A 16,010-nucleotide genomic window follows, 5' to 3' on the forward strand; every position below is an offset into this window, starting at 1 on the left:
TTTGAAATATGTTATCCCTTGCCCACATTTACACAGCCAGTCGCAGATTAACATTGCCAGCCCTCTGCTTAATATAATCAAATATAAAGAATTGTTGATATATACAGTAAAAAGTAAAAGTGAATTATTGCTTAGCTTTACACTATATTTGGTTAAGTAAGCACTACATCATGTGATGAGCAATGACAAATGTTATTGTCATCTATCATCAGATTTACCTTTCTCAGATTGACTTAAGCCAGTACTAGTTCTCATTTATACTAACTGCAATTTTTAAGAGAATCCAAAGTAGCATTACCATATGTATATTCCTAGCATAAAAGTAAATCCCTCCCTACACTGGGTTTATGATAAGTACTTTTGAGAAAGTTGTACAAGCTCCATGTAAAGACAAAAAATTACCAGTAATATTTTAAAGTATAAAATTATCTTATTTAAGAAGCTTCAGGAATGGCTGGTTTCTTAGTTTAACTTACTCTTCAAGTACACCATTTCCTGTGTAATAGCTAGTGGGAATCACATCTTGGTGTATTTTCAGATTTTACAGTCTTCATTTATTAATCACAGAATAATGTAAGATTGGAAGGGACCTCTGGAAGCCACCCGACTTAAACCTGCTTTAAGCAGGGCCAAATTAGCTCAGCTTGCTCAGGGCAATGTCCAGGAAAGTTTTTAACATCTCCAAGGATGGCAATTCCACAGCCTCTCTGGGCAGCCTGTCCCATTGTTTGACCAGCCTCATGGTGACTTTCATTTCCTGATTTCTAATCACCATTTCTTTTGTTACAACTTGTGCCCAGTACATTTTGTCGCACTGTGCACCCTGAAGAGTTTAGCTCTGTCTTCTCCACATTCTTCCATTAGGCTGTTGAAGATGGCAATAATGCCTTTTCTTCTTAAGGCAGAACAATATCCATTTTTTTCAGCCTTTCCTTGTACATTACATTCCCCAGTCCCTGATCATCTTGGTGGCCTCTTTTGGACTCACTCTAGTATGTCAATATTCTGTCTTGTACTGGGAAGCCCAAAACTGGACACAGTACTCCAGATGTTGTCTGACTGTTAACATACAGAGGGGAAGAGTCACCTTCTGGGACTTGCTGGCTGCATTCTTGCTAATGCTGCCCAGGATGTTCTGGGCCTTCTTTGCTGTGAGGGCACATTGTTGGCTCATATTTAACTTGTTGTCCACAAGGATTCCCAGCTCCTTTTCTGCAGTGCTGCTTTCCAGCTGGCTGGTTCCCAGCCCATACTGCTGCAGGGAGGTTATCTATCCCAGGTGCAGGACTTTGTATTAGTTTTTGTTGAACTTCATGAAGTTCCTCTCAATCCTTTTCTCATTCATTGAAGGTCCCCTGAAGAGCAGCTTTGCCCTTCAGCATATCAATCACTCCCCCCAATTTGGTATTGCCCATAAACTTTACAAGAATGCACTCCATCACACTGTCCAAGTCTTTAACAAAGATAATCTGCATTAACTTTTGAGGAAGCTCTCTGATTCAGTGATTGCTCTTTGGACTTTATACCTTAGATCAGATGTTTATGGAAGCTTTTCATGATAAAATTTTTGTACTCTTCAATATATGGTCAGTTGTGGGTTTTAATACATCCATTATTCTAAGGCAGTCTTGCCTATAAATGTCAATATAATGGCTTAAGAATTCATTCTTTTTTCTTGACAGAAGTGCTATCAAGCTACACATCTATTATTAGCCTATACAACTAAGATACATCATGAAATGTAGCTCTGCATCCATAGCTATCTTAGATTGCGAATGTTTTGTAAAAGGGTCATTTGAACCGATGATCTATATTTAATCATGTCAACGTTAAAATGTCTGTTCTTAACACCTGTCTGTTCTAACAAAAAAAACCAAGCTAGAAGCATAATGTTCACTTTTTGAAATACAAAATCACACCTGCAATTAATTACCAGTACAAATCTCCTAACTTTATACATATTTACTTGATTGCTCCCTTAAATCAGGCAGTTACATGTCTGGAAATTAGTCTTTCTACCTCCAATTAATCGCATATAAGATTGCACCTGCAAAAAAAAAAAAAAAAAAAAAAAGACAGCTTTTAGACAAAGATCATTTAGAATGTTATTAATTAAACAATGTGGTAGTAACAATGGGATTTAAGATTTAGCAATTATGTTAAACAGATTTATGATTCAAAAAAGACGTAAAGAATCCATGCTTTGAAGATTATTAATTTCATATTTTCTTTTAGGTAAAGGAGATTTAATTGGAGCAAACCTATCCATTAGGGATCAAGTTATTAAAACAAATGCAGATGTTAAAGCTCTAACATACTGTGACCTCCAATGCATTATCCTCAAAGGTCTCTTTGAAGTGCTCGACCTTTACCCAGAGTATGCTCACAAGTTTGTTGAAGACATACAGCATGATCTCACATACAATCTAAGAGAAGGCCATGAAAGTGATGTAAGTATCTTTAAAGGTCTCTGCAGCTATTGTTACCTATGTTTGTCACACTTTAGCCAGTTCTCATAATTTTATAATACAGAGATTACATTAAATGGACTGCTCATTCCATTTGCTTGATAATTCAGTCATTACCTACATGAATCATCTATCAATTGATCAGATCATAAACAGCGAACATGTTCTCTGCTTCTAATTTTTCCAAAGAAAACATCATCTATGAGATAATATTCTTCTTTAATATTTTGTCATTTTTTACTTATGTTTAAAAATAATTCATATTTATGTAAAGCGTGTGTCCAAATAAAGGTATTTAACTATTAACTATAACTTTTCTAGAAGCTCATGTGCCAGCCTAATGAACATTAATTTCATAGATTACCGATTAGCACTTCTTAGTTAAGAATGTTGTCACATGCATTCAAAATAAGAAACAGTTGTTTCTCATCACACTGCAACTAAAATGTGGTTTTTCCATTTAAATGAGCAATCTAAGGTGAAATAACAAGATATTCTAGACAAAGCACTGCTGAAAGTCTTCAGCATAGACTTACCAAAGTACTTTCACTGATATTATGTAGTAAATGTTTATATTCAGATTTTGACACTGGAAAGATTTTATGACAGCTCTCCTTTTCTGACTTAACCATGTGAGCATATGAACATAGTGATAGGCAAACTTTCAGTTTGGTATTTAACAGTTCAGGTATTTGTCTTTGTATTGTACTCCTTGCACACAGAGAGAAGTAACATTGAAAGAACATGGCTGGTGACGAGGAAACTATGAAGACAGGGGATGAATGTAATGCCAAGGAAGAGTAAAGGGCAAAAAAGGTTATCTGTGTGGGCAGACACCACAAAGAGCTGCAAAGCTTAAAAACTCCACATCCTGTGTGGCTGTTATCCTCCATTTAGCATAGCCAGAGACTCGCAGTTATGAAGAGTTGCTTGTTGGTTAGCTGGTTGGTGAAGAAAAGTGTCAACGGATGCCCTGTACGCATACCACTCCAGCACTACAGCTTCCCTGCTTATGCCCACTCAGGGCATGAACTGCAGGGTGAAATAGCATGAATTTTCCTGCTATGACTTGCCAAGCACCTTTCAGCCCTGACCTAAAACATTATTGCATTTTCAGCCACAGCCCACCAAAAGTGCCTTAGGCTGTAGATTTCCTAACACTTTAAACCAGCACTAAAAAAGGTGAGGCTGCAGAAAGATGCAGTCCTGGTGATCCATTATCCACTTTCTTGTGCTGTTTGAACTGTTCATTGCACACAAAATTAAATAAGAGATTTGAACTGAATTAAAATTAAGTGGACCAACCAAGGGCCAGAAATCATCAGGAATCTCCTCATCCTAGAGTGTCAAACTTGTATACTTAGCACTAGATCATGTAACTACCCTACCCACACAGAAATCTCTAGGAAAACTTTTAAAATTTGTTTTCTTGGTTCATTTGCAAGTCTAAGAGTGTATATAATGATGTGCTCCATCTGCATTAAAATCCAAGTAAGGTGTAATGGCAGAAATGGCTCCAGGACTTACATAGCTATGTCACTTTTCAGTAAAACAAGGAGGAGCTGTAACCAGATTTCCCAGTAACAAGTAGAAACTGTAGCTGTCTGGTTACAGAAAGATTGAAAGTGTTGTTTAAGCAATCTTGGAAGAAAAGCTCAGGAGATTTTAACTTCAGGAGCTGGCAATCGTGTAACTATTTCAGCCTCTAATGAGTAACAGATAGAGAAACAGAAAGACACAAAACCAGAGAGATAGTTTCAGTGGTTCCTCATGATAGCTCTAAACCCAGCAATCATTAAGTGATTTATGATTGTAACCATTAACGTGTGTGCAATCACACTAGCAGTGCTACTGTGCCATCTTTTTATATATTCTCATGAGAGTGAGATGCAAATTAGGAAAAAGTCCTTATGTCGATTATATATATTCTGTCCTTTCCATACTTTCTTTGCTGAATTTTGCTTGAGAAACTCATAACTGTTTTTGTCATTGTACTAAATGGTTTCAGGACAGTTCAGAAAAGCTAATCTGTTTGGTAGCTGGAGTTGTGACATTAAAACAATTCAGCCATTCAGGTGTTTCAACCAATTTTTCCAGGTCTCTGACTATGATGTCATAGTCATGAAATAGTTTGCTAAATGAAACAGATTTTGACACACCCCCCTCACCCCCACATATAATTTTGCATCATATATTACAGATTGCATATATAGCAGGCAGTGAGAGAGTCAGATATCTGATTTGATAAAGATAAGCACTCATAAGAAGGTTCTTACAATATATAATACAATTATATAAAAGAACTGGAAATGATTCTGCTATCCACCAGCCCTGGAAAACATGTGCTATTTTATATATTTAGAGAGCAGTAGCAGATGTTCATAACTGAATAATCCTATGAGAAACTCAGAATAGGTAAATGTTTGCACAATATCTTTGTGGGCCTGGTGACAGTTTATTGTTTCTGATTATTTCTTGTGTCTATGCAGAAGTGTCTGCAGTGTAGACATCATTATTCATCAAAAAACCCCAAAGGCTGGTTATAGCCAGACTGATACAAAGAACAAGAGGCCTCCTTGACACCTATGCCATCCCTCAAGCTGTAATGAAGTCCCAAAGGAAGATAAGACCCATGCAGGCACAATCTTTGGCTCACTAGAACACTATCAATATGTGCCACTTTCAAAAAGAAAAGATGATATTCCTGAAGATTCAAAAATCCATCTTTGCAGACAGGACCCGTAATTAATAAGAATCTACTTTTCCTTTTGTAGCCTTAAAAGTAATGTTCTGCCTCTTACAAGAGTTTCCCTTCCCTCTCCCCCCCCCAAAAAAGGAGAAGCTACTCTCCTTACAATGAAACTACTCAGCCTCTGAAGCAGGAGGAGGGACTGCTTCCTTCAGTGTGTCCACAGTGTAAATGAAATATAATGACAAAGATTGCATGAGAAAAGTGGTAGATTATTCCTCCAGTTGGGAACGTTGACTCTTACTGCAGCTTAGGCAGGCTGCTTGATAATAAAGTAAATAAATAAACAAATACATTTTAAAAGGCAACCAAGAAGCAATACAAACAAATAATTCCCCCCACCCCCTTGAAAGACATTGGCTGACAAAACAGGGCTTAATTCTTGTCCTTTGGAGAGGCTGGTGTTCAGAATTTATTAAATTGTAGTGATTGAGTTGGGGGGGTTTTAATATAATAAAACTCAGGTTGCTATTAGCAATACCAAACAAATAACAAGGGATGCTCCTCATTTTCTACTAGGAAACCTGACAACTGGCCAAAACAATTGTTCTTGAAGGTGAAAACAGCTCTAAGCTCTGGAGCATACAACAGAGGGTACAGATTGGGAAGAAAAATATCTACAAATTCTAATCTAAAATACGCTGAGTTTTCTGGTTCATTCCAGCTAAGCATTAAACAAGTATTTTAAGAGCATATATGTAATTCCACCTTATTTCTTTTTAATTAGTTTATTTCTAGACTTTTATCTTTCTTTGTGCCAACTGGTGGTATAGCTCCTACAGGCAGAAAAAAGGATAGCAGAAAATATTTTGAATGCAAGCACAAAATTCAGCTGAAAGCCTGCCTAGCCACTGTTTGGTTTTCAGCTAGCAGATTACATATTTTACATACATTCATTCTTGCCTCTTTAGCCATGCTTTTTCTAGATATTCTAATATAGGTCTGTTGAATTTATGAATGCTGTTTTCCAATATAGTAATAACTCAGAAGGAATTCTATCGGTTACGTATGTGATTATCTATTATGAGTCAGCAATGGAAACAGCATGACATTTCTGCTTTTTTTTTAAATGCATCTATTGTCTGCATAATAAATAGTATTTCACTTTACTGAAAGAAACCAGTTATCCTATTTGCAATTCTATTGATATTAAGGAAAAAATAAGCTTTTTTTTTTTTTAAATAGTTGCTTTTAATTTTGACAAGTGTTGTAAGATAAGAAAACATGATAGAAACTTCGGTCACATAATTACTTATTGATGTGTTTAACTTTCAGAGCCAACAAGATCCTATTTCTTGGGTATTACATATGTGTTTATAATAAAAACTATGCATTGAAAAAATTAATTTCTAAACCAACTCTTACTACATTGCTACACTTAGTCATAACTTCTCCACCCCAGCTTGTATCATAGCTCATCCTGTACGCTGCAGGACAATCACAGGTTGCAAAATATTTTTCAGAACAAATAATTTCCATGGAAGATTTCCCAAATAATCCCAAACACCTTCTTAATAGAGAAGAGGGTTTTGCCACGTTAACCCAGCAGCCGTATAGAAGGAAGTGGCTTACTTTAGAAAAGTTAGAGAGCCCTACTTTAACATTTAGAGTGGGGTTGGATAACATTGAGGAAAACTTGTAATTTTTAAACAAACTTACATGCAATTAAGCACCCATCTTTGTTAATAGCTCATCTGGCATATCATGTACTTTTACTGCAGGTGTAACTCACTGGCATTTATTGTCTGTGGCATAAATTCTGCAAAATAGGAGACCGGTCAATGGCAATTTTTGTGTTTCTATACAAGCATTATTACAACAGGTGGAATAGAGAAGTGAATAAATCACCTAAAACAACAGATGTCTAATATTTTATCTGCATAATTATTCTGAAAAAAAAAAAAAACAACCCCAAACCTTAGACTTCTGTTTATTATCTTTCTCTTCAGTCCATGTGCATTTGGCAGCCACACAGAACAAATTCCCATGGTTCTATTAGAGATCCTAAGTGACTGATGGCTATGCATCCACTGCTTTCTGCTTGTCAGCCACCGTATTTCCATTTGTCCTTTATACCTCTTTTGATATGAGATGGAGTCTGCAAACTTCTCATCTTCTCAGCAGTTATAGTATAGGGATGAAGGTGCTCCTCATTGCTATAAAAAAACCAAAATAATTTAAAAACTGTGAACATATAATTAGCATTGAGACATGACTGCTTATGTGTTCACTTGAGTAGATCTCTTACCTGGCTCTGTGCATGGACTACTCTGTAATCAGTGCTGCTGTGAAATATTGCTCAGTGCTCTTTCACATTTTACAAGCTACTCAGATTTTTTTGTTCATGCTTTTGGGACCACCTGGAATGTTCTTTTCCTTCTTCCCACTCTCTCTCTCTCTTCATCTTCCCAAAATAAATAACCTTATTGCTGAACAAGGCAGCACTCACACAACTTCACTTACACAGCTCATCTTCTATGTTCCTATGGAACGAGTAACAGGATTGTGCAGCCATAGAAGGGCATAACCATTGACAAAAAAACAGAGCAGTTCCTTCACCTGTTTTACACTTCCTTTCTGATTTTAAATGAATAAGAAACAGTTTGGGAATGAGATTTATCATCTAGCTCTCTGCAAGATATTTCACATACCTATATTCATGACACTAAGCATGTTTTGATGGATCTTTGGCGATTTAAGGTGGATGGGAGTTTCAGACAACTGATTCTGCTGCAATACTCTCCTCCCTGTGCAGTGTTACAGTCAGTCCTTCCTCCACTCCCTCAACCTGGCAATTACCTGCTTCACTCAGCGTGGGAGTGGAGCTGACCTGGAGCTATAGTGCAAGCCAGGTTTCACTCCTTTTTGCTGTCTGCTAACTCATAAAGTGTGTTTACTTGCAGTCATTGCTGAGCATGATGTGTGGTGCCTCTGAGCTATCAGTTCACCCAGTACCCCTCAAGACAATCATCTCACTATCATGTTTCTAATATATCCTTTAATATGGTACACCACCGAGAAATAATGCAATAAGGATACATGTAATTCAAAAAGGACAGGCTGGTATGCTTTTTCTCTTGCAGGCTTGGTGGCCTTCTCATTTTCTTTCCTCATAGCTTTACCTGAAGAATTTTTTTTGCTGGTACGTTCCTGTCTCCTTTCTGTAGCCTTCAGTCGTTCTAATATTTTTGAAAATAACAACAAACAGCCACTGATGCTGTTTGTTTTTTTCTCTCTAATAGTTTATTCTTCCGATTTGCAGTCATTTTCCAAGTTAGAAGATTCACCCTACCACAACTTATTGATGCAATCATGTAATCTTTTCCATTCATTAATTTTTTTCATGAATTCTTGTGTTTTTATAAGTCTTTTCCATTTTACACCTAAAACAAATAGACAATTGGCTGTAAGGATGAAACCCACAAGATGTGGAAGAGACCAAAGGGGAGAAAAGAAAAAGAACCCATTTAGTTTTGCCTGGGAATATATTACACATATGTGACCCATCCCAAAATTCCTACCCCTGTGGTCACTCTTCTACTTTTGTGAATGGGTTGAGACAGGAATTATGATCATTAGTTATACATTATTTATAACAAGACTATTCAATGCATGTATGTAATTACGATTTTCATAATTGGAGCTTGGCACTTTCTTGACAAGACAAACAATTTGCACTGTAACTAGAATTAAAATGTTTAAATAAGTGACAAAATTTTACTTCTAATTATAGATTTTGAGTTATTTTGAGTGCTCTCCATTCTCATTTATTTCACTTCCTGAGATTATTGCATTCTGCATCAGATTATAAAGCTTAACCAGAGGGTTACATGTTGAAAAAAAACCCCAGACTAGCAAAGCAGCTTATTGATGTTTTTAGACTGTGGTGTGAGGAGGATATAAAACACTGTGTCAAACAGAATTTTAGCCAGCAAAAGCTCCTGGCTTTCAGAGAATATTGCCTTGGAATCTAACCATGTTTCTATTTTAATTACAAAGGGATGCTAGATGATAACTTTTTCCAGTATGCCTCACTGTGCCTTAGGAAACATGATACTGTAACTTTTACTATATTAATATTATATCTTTGTCTTTACATTGAAAACAATGGAAATAAAATTAATCCTAATGTATCTTAACCTTAAAATGATATGCATTTAGAGGGTGGATATTTTTTTTTCCATAATTGCTTTTATTTTGCATTGATACAGCGATGACCAGATAGTGGCCTTAAATTTAGAAGCATTCTTACAGTAACCTATCCTTTTATTATTCTGTGTAAAGTAAGACTAATTTATCAAGAAAATTATAATAGTTACCACAATTTCTTCTATAAGAACACTGGTTCTGAAGGCATAGACTGCCTTAAGATGTAACTAACGTGTTAGACTGGCTTATATAGTAAAGTTCCTATATCACTTGCAGAGTCATAACCTCAGGAATGCTGAAATGTGTGAAATTAAATATTACATAGTCTTTGAGCAAACTGTCTATAATCAGTGCAACATGTGTATCAAGTAGACATTCTACATGGATACAAGTATCCATTCTCAATTTTACTGAGCTGAGAGAACTTTCAGTGCAATTTTTTAAAACATCATAGAATAGTAGAATAGCTGAGGTTGGAAGGGACCTCTGAAGATCATCTAGTCCCATCCCTCTGTTCAAAGTTATGAAAGCATATAAAAGTGAAAACCAAAAATCATTTATGCGCAAATACACTCTAAGATTTTATTGATATGAAGTCAAATATAGTAGCATATTTTTCTTTTTAATCATCTATACCTTCACTCAGTAAAACCAGAGCTGCAGAAGCTACCTACAGAAGTGTAATTACAGTTCTGCTGAAAATTTAGTTCCTACGTAAGACATGGAGATCACCTTTTCAATGCTGTGATAACTAACATGATTGTACTAACAAATATATACATACAGTATATGCATATATACTGTATATACAGTACAGTACTGCATATATAGTAAGTATTCAGGGACAGGCTCCATTGATAATCACACTATTTCATTCCTTCAGCAAAACTGACATTGTATTTCTCTGACACCGGGTTTAGTTTTATATCATGGTACTTTGAAAACTGAAGCAATTTTATTCACTTATTGAGTGTCCGTGTTGTTTTAGTTTTTAACCTATGCAGAACTTCTTGAGTAACAAAGCTGCCAGGAGCTCCCAAAACCTAGGTGCTCAGCTTTTCTGTATTTTGCTTATATAGAAAACACAAATTGCATCTCAGGGGAAGGAAAGTATGATGGCTCTCTTACTTAACAAGGTTATATACTTAGGCTTCTGCTGATGTCTTCACATGCCAGGACATGACTTCTTGCCCTGAGGTGAAATCATGCTAATCACTTTCACAGTTACTGTAAGTCTGCTGTCTTGCCCAAAGTTTTAACTGAATATATCTAGGGGCCAGATGTGTGCCCAATTTGCAGTTTTTTTCCTTCTGGGAGAATTGACTAGATGTTAATCTCCTGATCAAGTTGCCACCCAAAAAGCAAAATATTCATTATTTAGAAGCAATGTTTCTGTGAGAAAAAAAAAAAGAAAAAAAAAAAAAATTTTCAAATAAGGAAAAAGATTATGCTTGTCCCTGCCTTCTTCTTTGTAAAGTTTGCCCAGAAAGCCAGACAAAGCTGGACTTTCTTAAAAATTCTCCACAGATATATTGCTGTCCTCAAGTCACTTCTTATTAATGCTCATCCCACTGATTTGGCCTCTGAGTGCTGGCAAAACAACTGGGCAACATTGGGGATGCTTGGAAATAGGCAATTGGCAGGTAATAAAATTCTTTGGGAGAATATTTTTCAAGATCCACTTCACTGTCTTCCTCTTTTCTTTTCCAGCACCTCTCTGAATTTAGATACACATATTTACATAAAAAGTAGTATGAAGTTTCATTTAAAGATAAAGCTAACAATACAAACTTAAAAGCAACTCTTCCACAGTATCTACAGCCTTGAGTTGAAGAGTCTGTTTGGATATCAATCCACAGGGCCAGTCCTGCAAATATTTACAAGCCTGTGTGAAATCTGAGTTGCATAAAGTTAAGCATATACCTCAGTATTTTCAGGAACGGGAAGAATTATGAGATTTATTGCTTTGAAAGCTGTAAGCATTCATTGTAATGTCTATTGATATAATGTAAATCTTTACATGACTGTAATCAAACCGTAGGAATATTAAAAAATATCTTTTGTCTGCAGTAATCTGCAAGCTTTTCCAAAAATTCGGCCTGCCAGAGCAATATACAGTCAGTGCCATGTCAGTTGTCTATTTTAACAATTCCTCCTTTTGTCTTCTTTTGACTTCATTGACAGTCTCTTTCTTAATTTTTTTTATTTTTATTGGCACAGGTTTGCTATGAAAGATGTATGTTCCGAGCAGTTTGGGACACTATTTTTTTCTCCTGTTTTGGGGTGGGGAAGAGGGAAGTAAGAATATAGAAGTAAAAATGACAAATTATACCAGACACATTCAACATTTATTCGATTCTTGGTTTGGAGCAAGTGACAGAGAGGTTAGTTTTTGTTTCTGTGATATGATTTACCTTTTTAACACAAAATGCAATAGATCCTGTATTGTGACTAAAAGAAAGTAAAATTAAAAATTTTTGCTAATTAATGCAGTGAACTTAACATCCAGTTTTTAAAGAAATATATGAAAAGTAAACTTTTAATATTAAATATTAAAGCTCCTATAAGAAATTTGAATCCAAGAAAGTATTAATTTGCAAAAAAACTTATCCAAAGCTATCCACAACCAGCCAGTTATTGAACACTTGTCCTAACTTCACAGGCTACAATAATTTATTCAAAATATAGGAATGGTGTAGAATAATGACTTAACAGAAGATTGCAGAGCTCGTGGCAATTCACAGTTATTGGTCACCTAGGATACAATACTGGTGACAGATCTTCTGTTCAACTTTTGCTGCTAATTCAATATAGTCTATGCTGTAAGTAGGATCAGAGAATGCTGAAAGCATCTGCTTCCACAAAATACATTTTCTTAATCTCTCCATTAAGCAAGGAAAAGAGATACGAATAAACCTGAGAAAGTATAGGAACAAGCCAATGAACTATAGAAAGTCAGAAAGAGAAAGAGAAAAAGATGTAAATTTCTCAGTAAATGTAGATGTAAAAGAATTATATCTAACCTGAGAAACTCTTTGCAAGTGATTGAGTCCTTTGTGATTTAAAGAATTTGTGATATTTCATTGAAAAATTTCCTGATTATGGAAAACTGAGGCCTGAACACATGTGAGGCATTAAGCTTTCAGCAGTAAAATAATCCCTTGTTATGTATTTGTATCTTTTTCCATTACCATACAGTAAATTTGAAAAGAATAGAACATATGGCATGTGTTCCTGGTTTTTTTCCCCACACTGCCAATGCTCCTAAATGGGTTTTTCCTGTTTCCAAATGCTGACTAAAAACATCAAAATTCTAGTTTGATTTCATATCCTTTCCTGAAAGCATATTTTATCCTTTTGACTCCTCAGACACAAAGAATTATTCATATATTTTAGGACACAAGTGTTACAAGCAAATCAGCAATATTATGTTTCTATTCTTGTTCCTAATTCTGGCAAAGGTAACAGGAATCAGGCCAGTAAAAGCTGATAACATTCTTTTGAGCCCAAAAATGCAAATTTGCTTACCTGGATATTTAATGTATTAACCCCAAATTTAGCTGCACCTCTATATTTCTCTTTTTATGGTTTTATAATTGGAATTAATATTGAATTATTGTAAAGCAAATTACCTGGTTTGGCCACAATTCCTGGTAGAGATTCTTCTATTAAAGACTACTGTCTCTTGACCCTGGAAAAATCTTCAGATCACTGGCTTTCGACGGCAAACCACCAGTGTTTCTAGACAGGGAGATGTTCTTTTTGTGCTTATAATAAGAAAGGATAAAGATTACTGAATTTTTAAGCTCTATATATTCACATATTAAACATGTACAAGATAATAGATTTGAGGTTACATACATGGAAGAATTCAATCTGAGTCTGCTTTTGGTACATGATCTATTTTTGGTTTATCTTGTGAAATTAAATTTAATAGCTGGTTTCACAAGACATAAAGAGACACCAGGGCTGAAATTAAAAATTGAATTAGACCCTTTGACAGTATTTCATACAACTCATGCTAACATCAGTCTTTTGGGGTTTTTTTCCTAATGCATAGCAGGGGAGATACCCCTGTTTTTCTTTCAGCAGAAAAAGCTGTACTTCATTTCAAAAGACTAGAATGTGAGCTATTTTGCATCCTCTTTCTTTTTGCATAAGAAAAAGAAGGATTTTATAGAAGGCTACATCAGTGTGTTGCCCTAAATAAAAGCTCTTAGCAGATCAGAAACTAGGACAGCACCTCATCATTATTTACCCTGATGCTACATTTTTACAGAGAGAAAGCTATGTGCATGGTGAGGTCTTTAAATTTACTGCCCTTTGACTGGCTTTGTCCTTGTTCGTGTGCTTATCTTTCCTTTTTCTCTTTGAGAATGGTATTTTTGCAGGGAGAGAGAGAAGGGAGTTGCTGGAGGAGTTTTAATAGCCAAACTCTTGAGAATTTCCTCTGGTCACAGATTAATTGTAGTTTCTTTTACCAACTTTCAACTACCAAGCCATAAAGTCCAGGCCCCTGTCTTATGTGTGCAAGATACGGTGTTCAAAGTTACAACAGACATGGCTGCAACATATTAATACAGAAGCAAACACAACACTCTTTACTGTAGTTTCTATGCTACGGAAAAAACAGTTTATAGGTCCAGAGTTTATCTAAAAGTATCAATTTATGCAGACTGAAACTGTCCCCGGTGGGTTAAAGGTGTCAATTTGGGGAAATGAAAGAAGAAAGTCCGATGAGTAGTTTCTCATGTCACCTGCTCCCTGTTCGCACCTATCCTTCTTTTCTGCTACCCTTCCTCCTGAGGATACTTATTCCCCTCCCTGCAAAAACCAACCTGCCTTCAAAAATCCTTTAACTTTTCTGTTGGCAAGGTCATAAGGCATCAAAGTGCTGCCACTACCCCCATTTCCTCTGCAGCCAGTTTCTCCATGCTGCAGTGACCAGTAAGCGTAACACTGCGAGCGGAGGAGGACCGATGGGTGGCTGTGGTTGCGTGTTGATGGGCAGCGGAGCGAGTGGTCCTGGCAGCCAGGGAACAGTGCTCCCAACTGGCCATGGAGCTGAAGGCCCACAGCTGAAAGACTCCAGCAGAGCCGTGGGAAATACCACCAGGACATCTAGGAGACACCCATATAATGATTTCTTTGTCTCTGTTTTCAAGATGTACAATCAGGACTAACACATGTGCTCAGGAGGGGAAAAAGAAAAAAAAAAGTGAAGAGAAACCTTCACCAGCATTACAAACTATTTGGAGTTTGGAGAAAAATAAACCAATGCTACAAATTTAAAATTGATGGGCATTAAGCATTTTTTATCTTGACGTGTGGGTTTAGGAAAGCCAAAAATCACTTCTGAAAATTCTACCTGACAGACAAAAATTTTCCTATAAATACAGCATGTAGGCTGTCAGAGACTTGCCCATGGTCAAGGTACGGACATTCAGATAAACAACAGAACATTCATAACACATATTATTCAGCAGTTCCAGTGGATTTTACTAGAAGTAGTCATGCATTAAACTTGCATGATTTTTTCTTCTTCTTTTTCTTTTACTCTCTGGTTAATCCAAGAAGGGAAAATGTCATGGCCTTGAATAGTTGTTAGGCACGTATCTCCCTCAGGATTATATTGGTCCTACTTGCTTCCGTCCCATCACTGCCTTTGAAAATTCCCCAAAGATGCTACAGTTAGTTATATCATCTACATGTAAGGACTAGGCTGGCACAGGAGCTAAAGCTACAAAAACGTAGGACCAAAGCAGAGCACTGTCCCTGCATGGGATTCCATCAAACCAGGACTGAAACCCACCAGGCATACATTCACCCATCTACCATCATTGACAGGTTTGGAGCTTTGACCCAACTTTTTATTAAAGTAAAAGGTTATTTTTGCAGGAACTATCTCTTTAATAAAAATAAAACAATTCCTTTTTTTTCACAGCATCTGTTTCCAAGGAGTGTCCTTAGTTCAGTGCTGTGTCACCATTTAATTTAATACAGCTGCTTTATCATGAGATTCTTTAATATAGAAAAAAAAACATAAACGTTTTGGTTTAGATGTTTGTATGCTCTTGGAAGCCAATACCGTGCAGATGCACATATTTGCTACTTTTTTGTTTTGCTTTGTTTTTTCAGGTAATATCAAAATTATCAAACAAGCCTACGCTATCTCAGGTATGTTAGCCACATTTTAAATATGCCAAGCTTGACTTTGAAACATGCACACAGTTATGGCCACAGCAAAGCTGGAAAAACTCCAACTGACTTCCATGGTTTCGGAATGAGACTTTAAATAGCATCCTGCAGATAGCTCTGCCACTGTCCATTTTATGAGTAACAGCTTAGGATCTTTTCTTCCAGGTGCTGGATTTAGATATCCTACTACAGCACCTGCATTTTAAATACATGGTTACCCAAGCCAAAGTTTTGAATATGGGTAACGCTCATTCATCAGTGCCAGGTCCTGTACAATTTGATCATCAATGACAGCCTTCAGATAACTATTATGGTTGACCACAAGGTTATTATATTTTATAGACAGGTCTTTTGCCACTGTTTTAAATTCTTACCTTTTCATACATCTCAGATGGAAAGGACCTAGTTCACTAAATCTGTCAATATATACTAAGAAAAACATTCGC

At 36.2% G+C, this 16,010-nt stretch overlaps 1 protein-coding gene across 1 annotated transcript in view; it reads left to right on the forward strand.

Moving 5' to 3' along the window:
• KCNH8 (potassium voltage-gated channel subfamily H member 8) overlaps positions 1–16,010 on the forward strand; it is a 205,490-nt gene that overhangs the window by 169,676 nt on the left and 19,804 nt on the right. The window contains exons 11-12 of the mRNA XM_075704873.1: positions 2,236–2,450; positions 15,505–15,543. Coding sequence (XP_075560988.1) covers positions 2,236–2,450; positions 15,505–15,543 — 254 coding nt within the window. The remainder of the gene's footprint in view (positions 1–2,235; positions 2,451–15,504; positions 15,544–16,010) is intronic.

The sequence above is a fragment of the Pelecanus crispus genome, chromosome 2, assembly GCF_030463565.1.
Source record: "Pelecanus crispus isolate bPelCri1 chromosome 2, bPelCri1.pri, whole genome shotgun sequence".
NCBI lineage: Eukaryota > Metazoa > Chordata > Aves > Pelecaniformes > Pelecanidae > Pelecanus > Pelecanus crispus.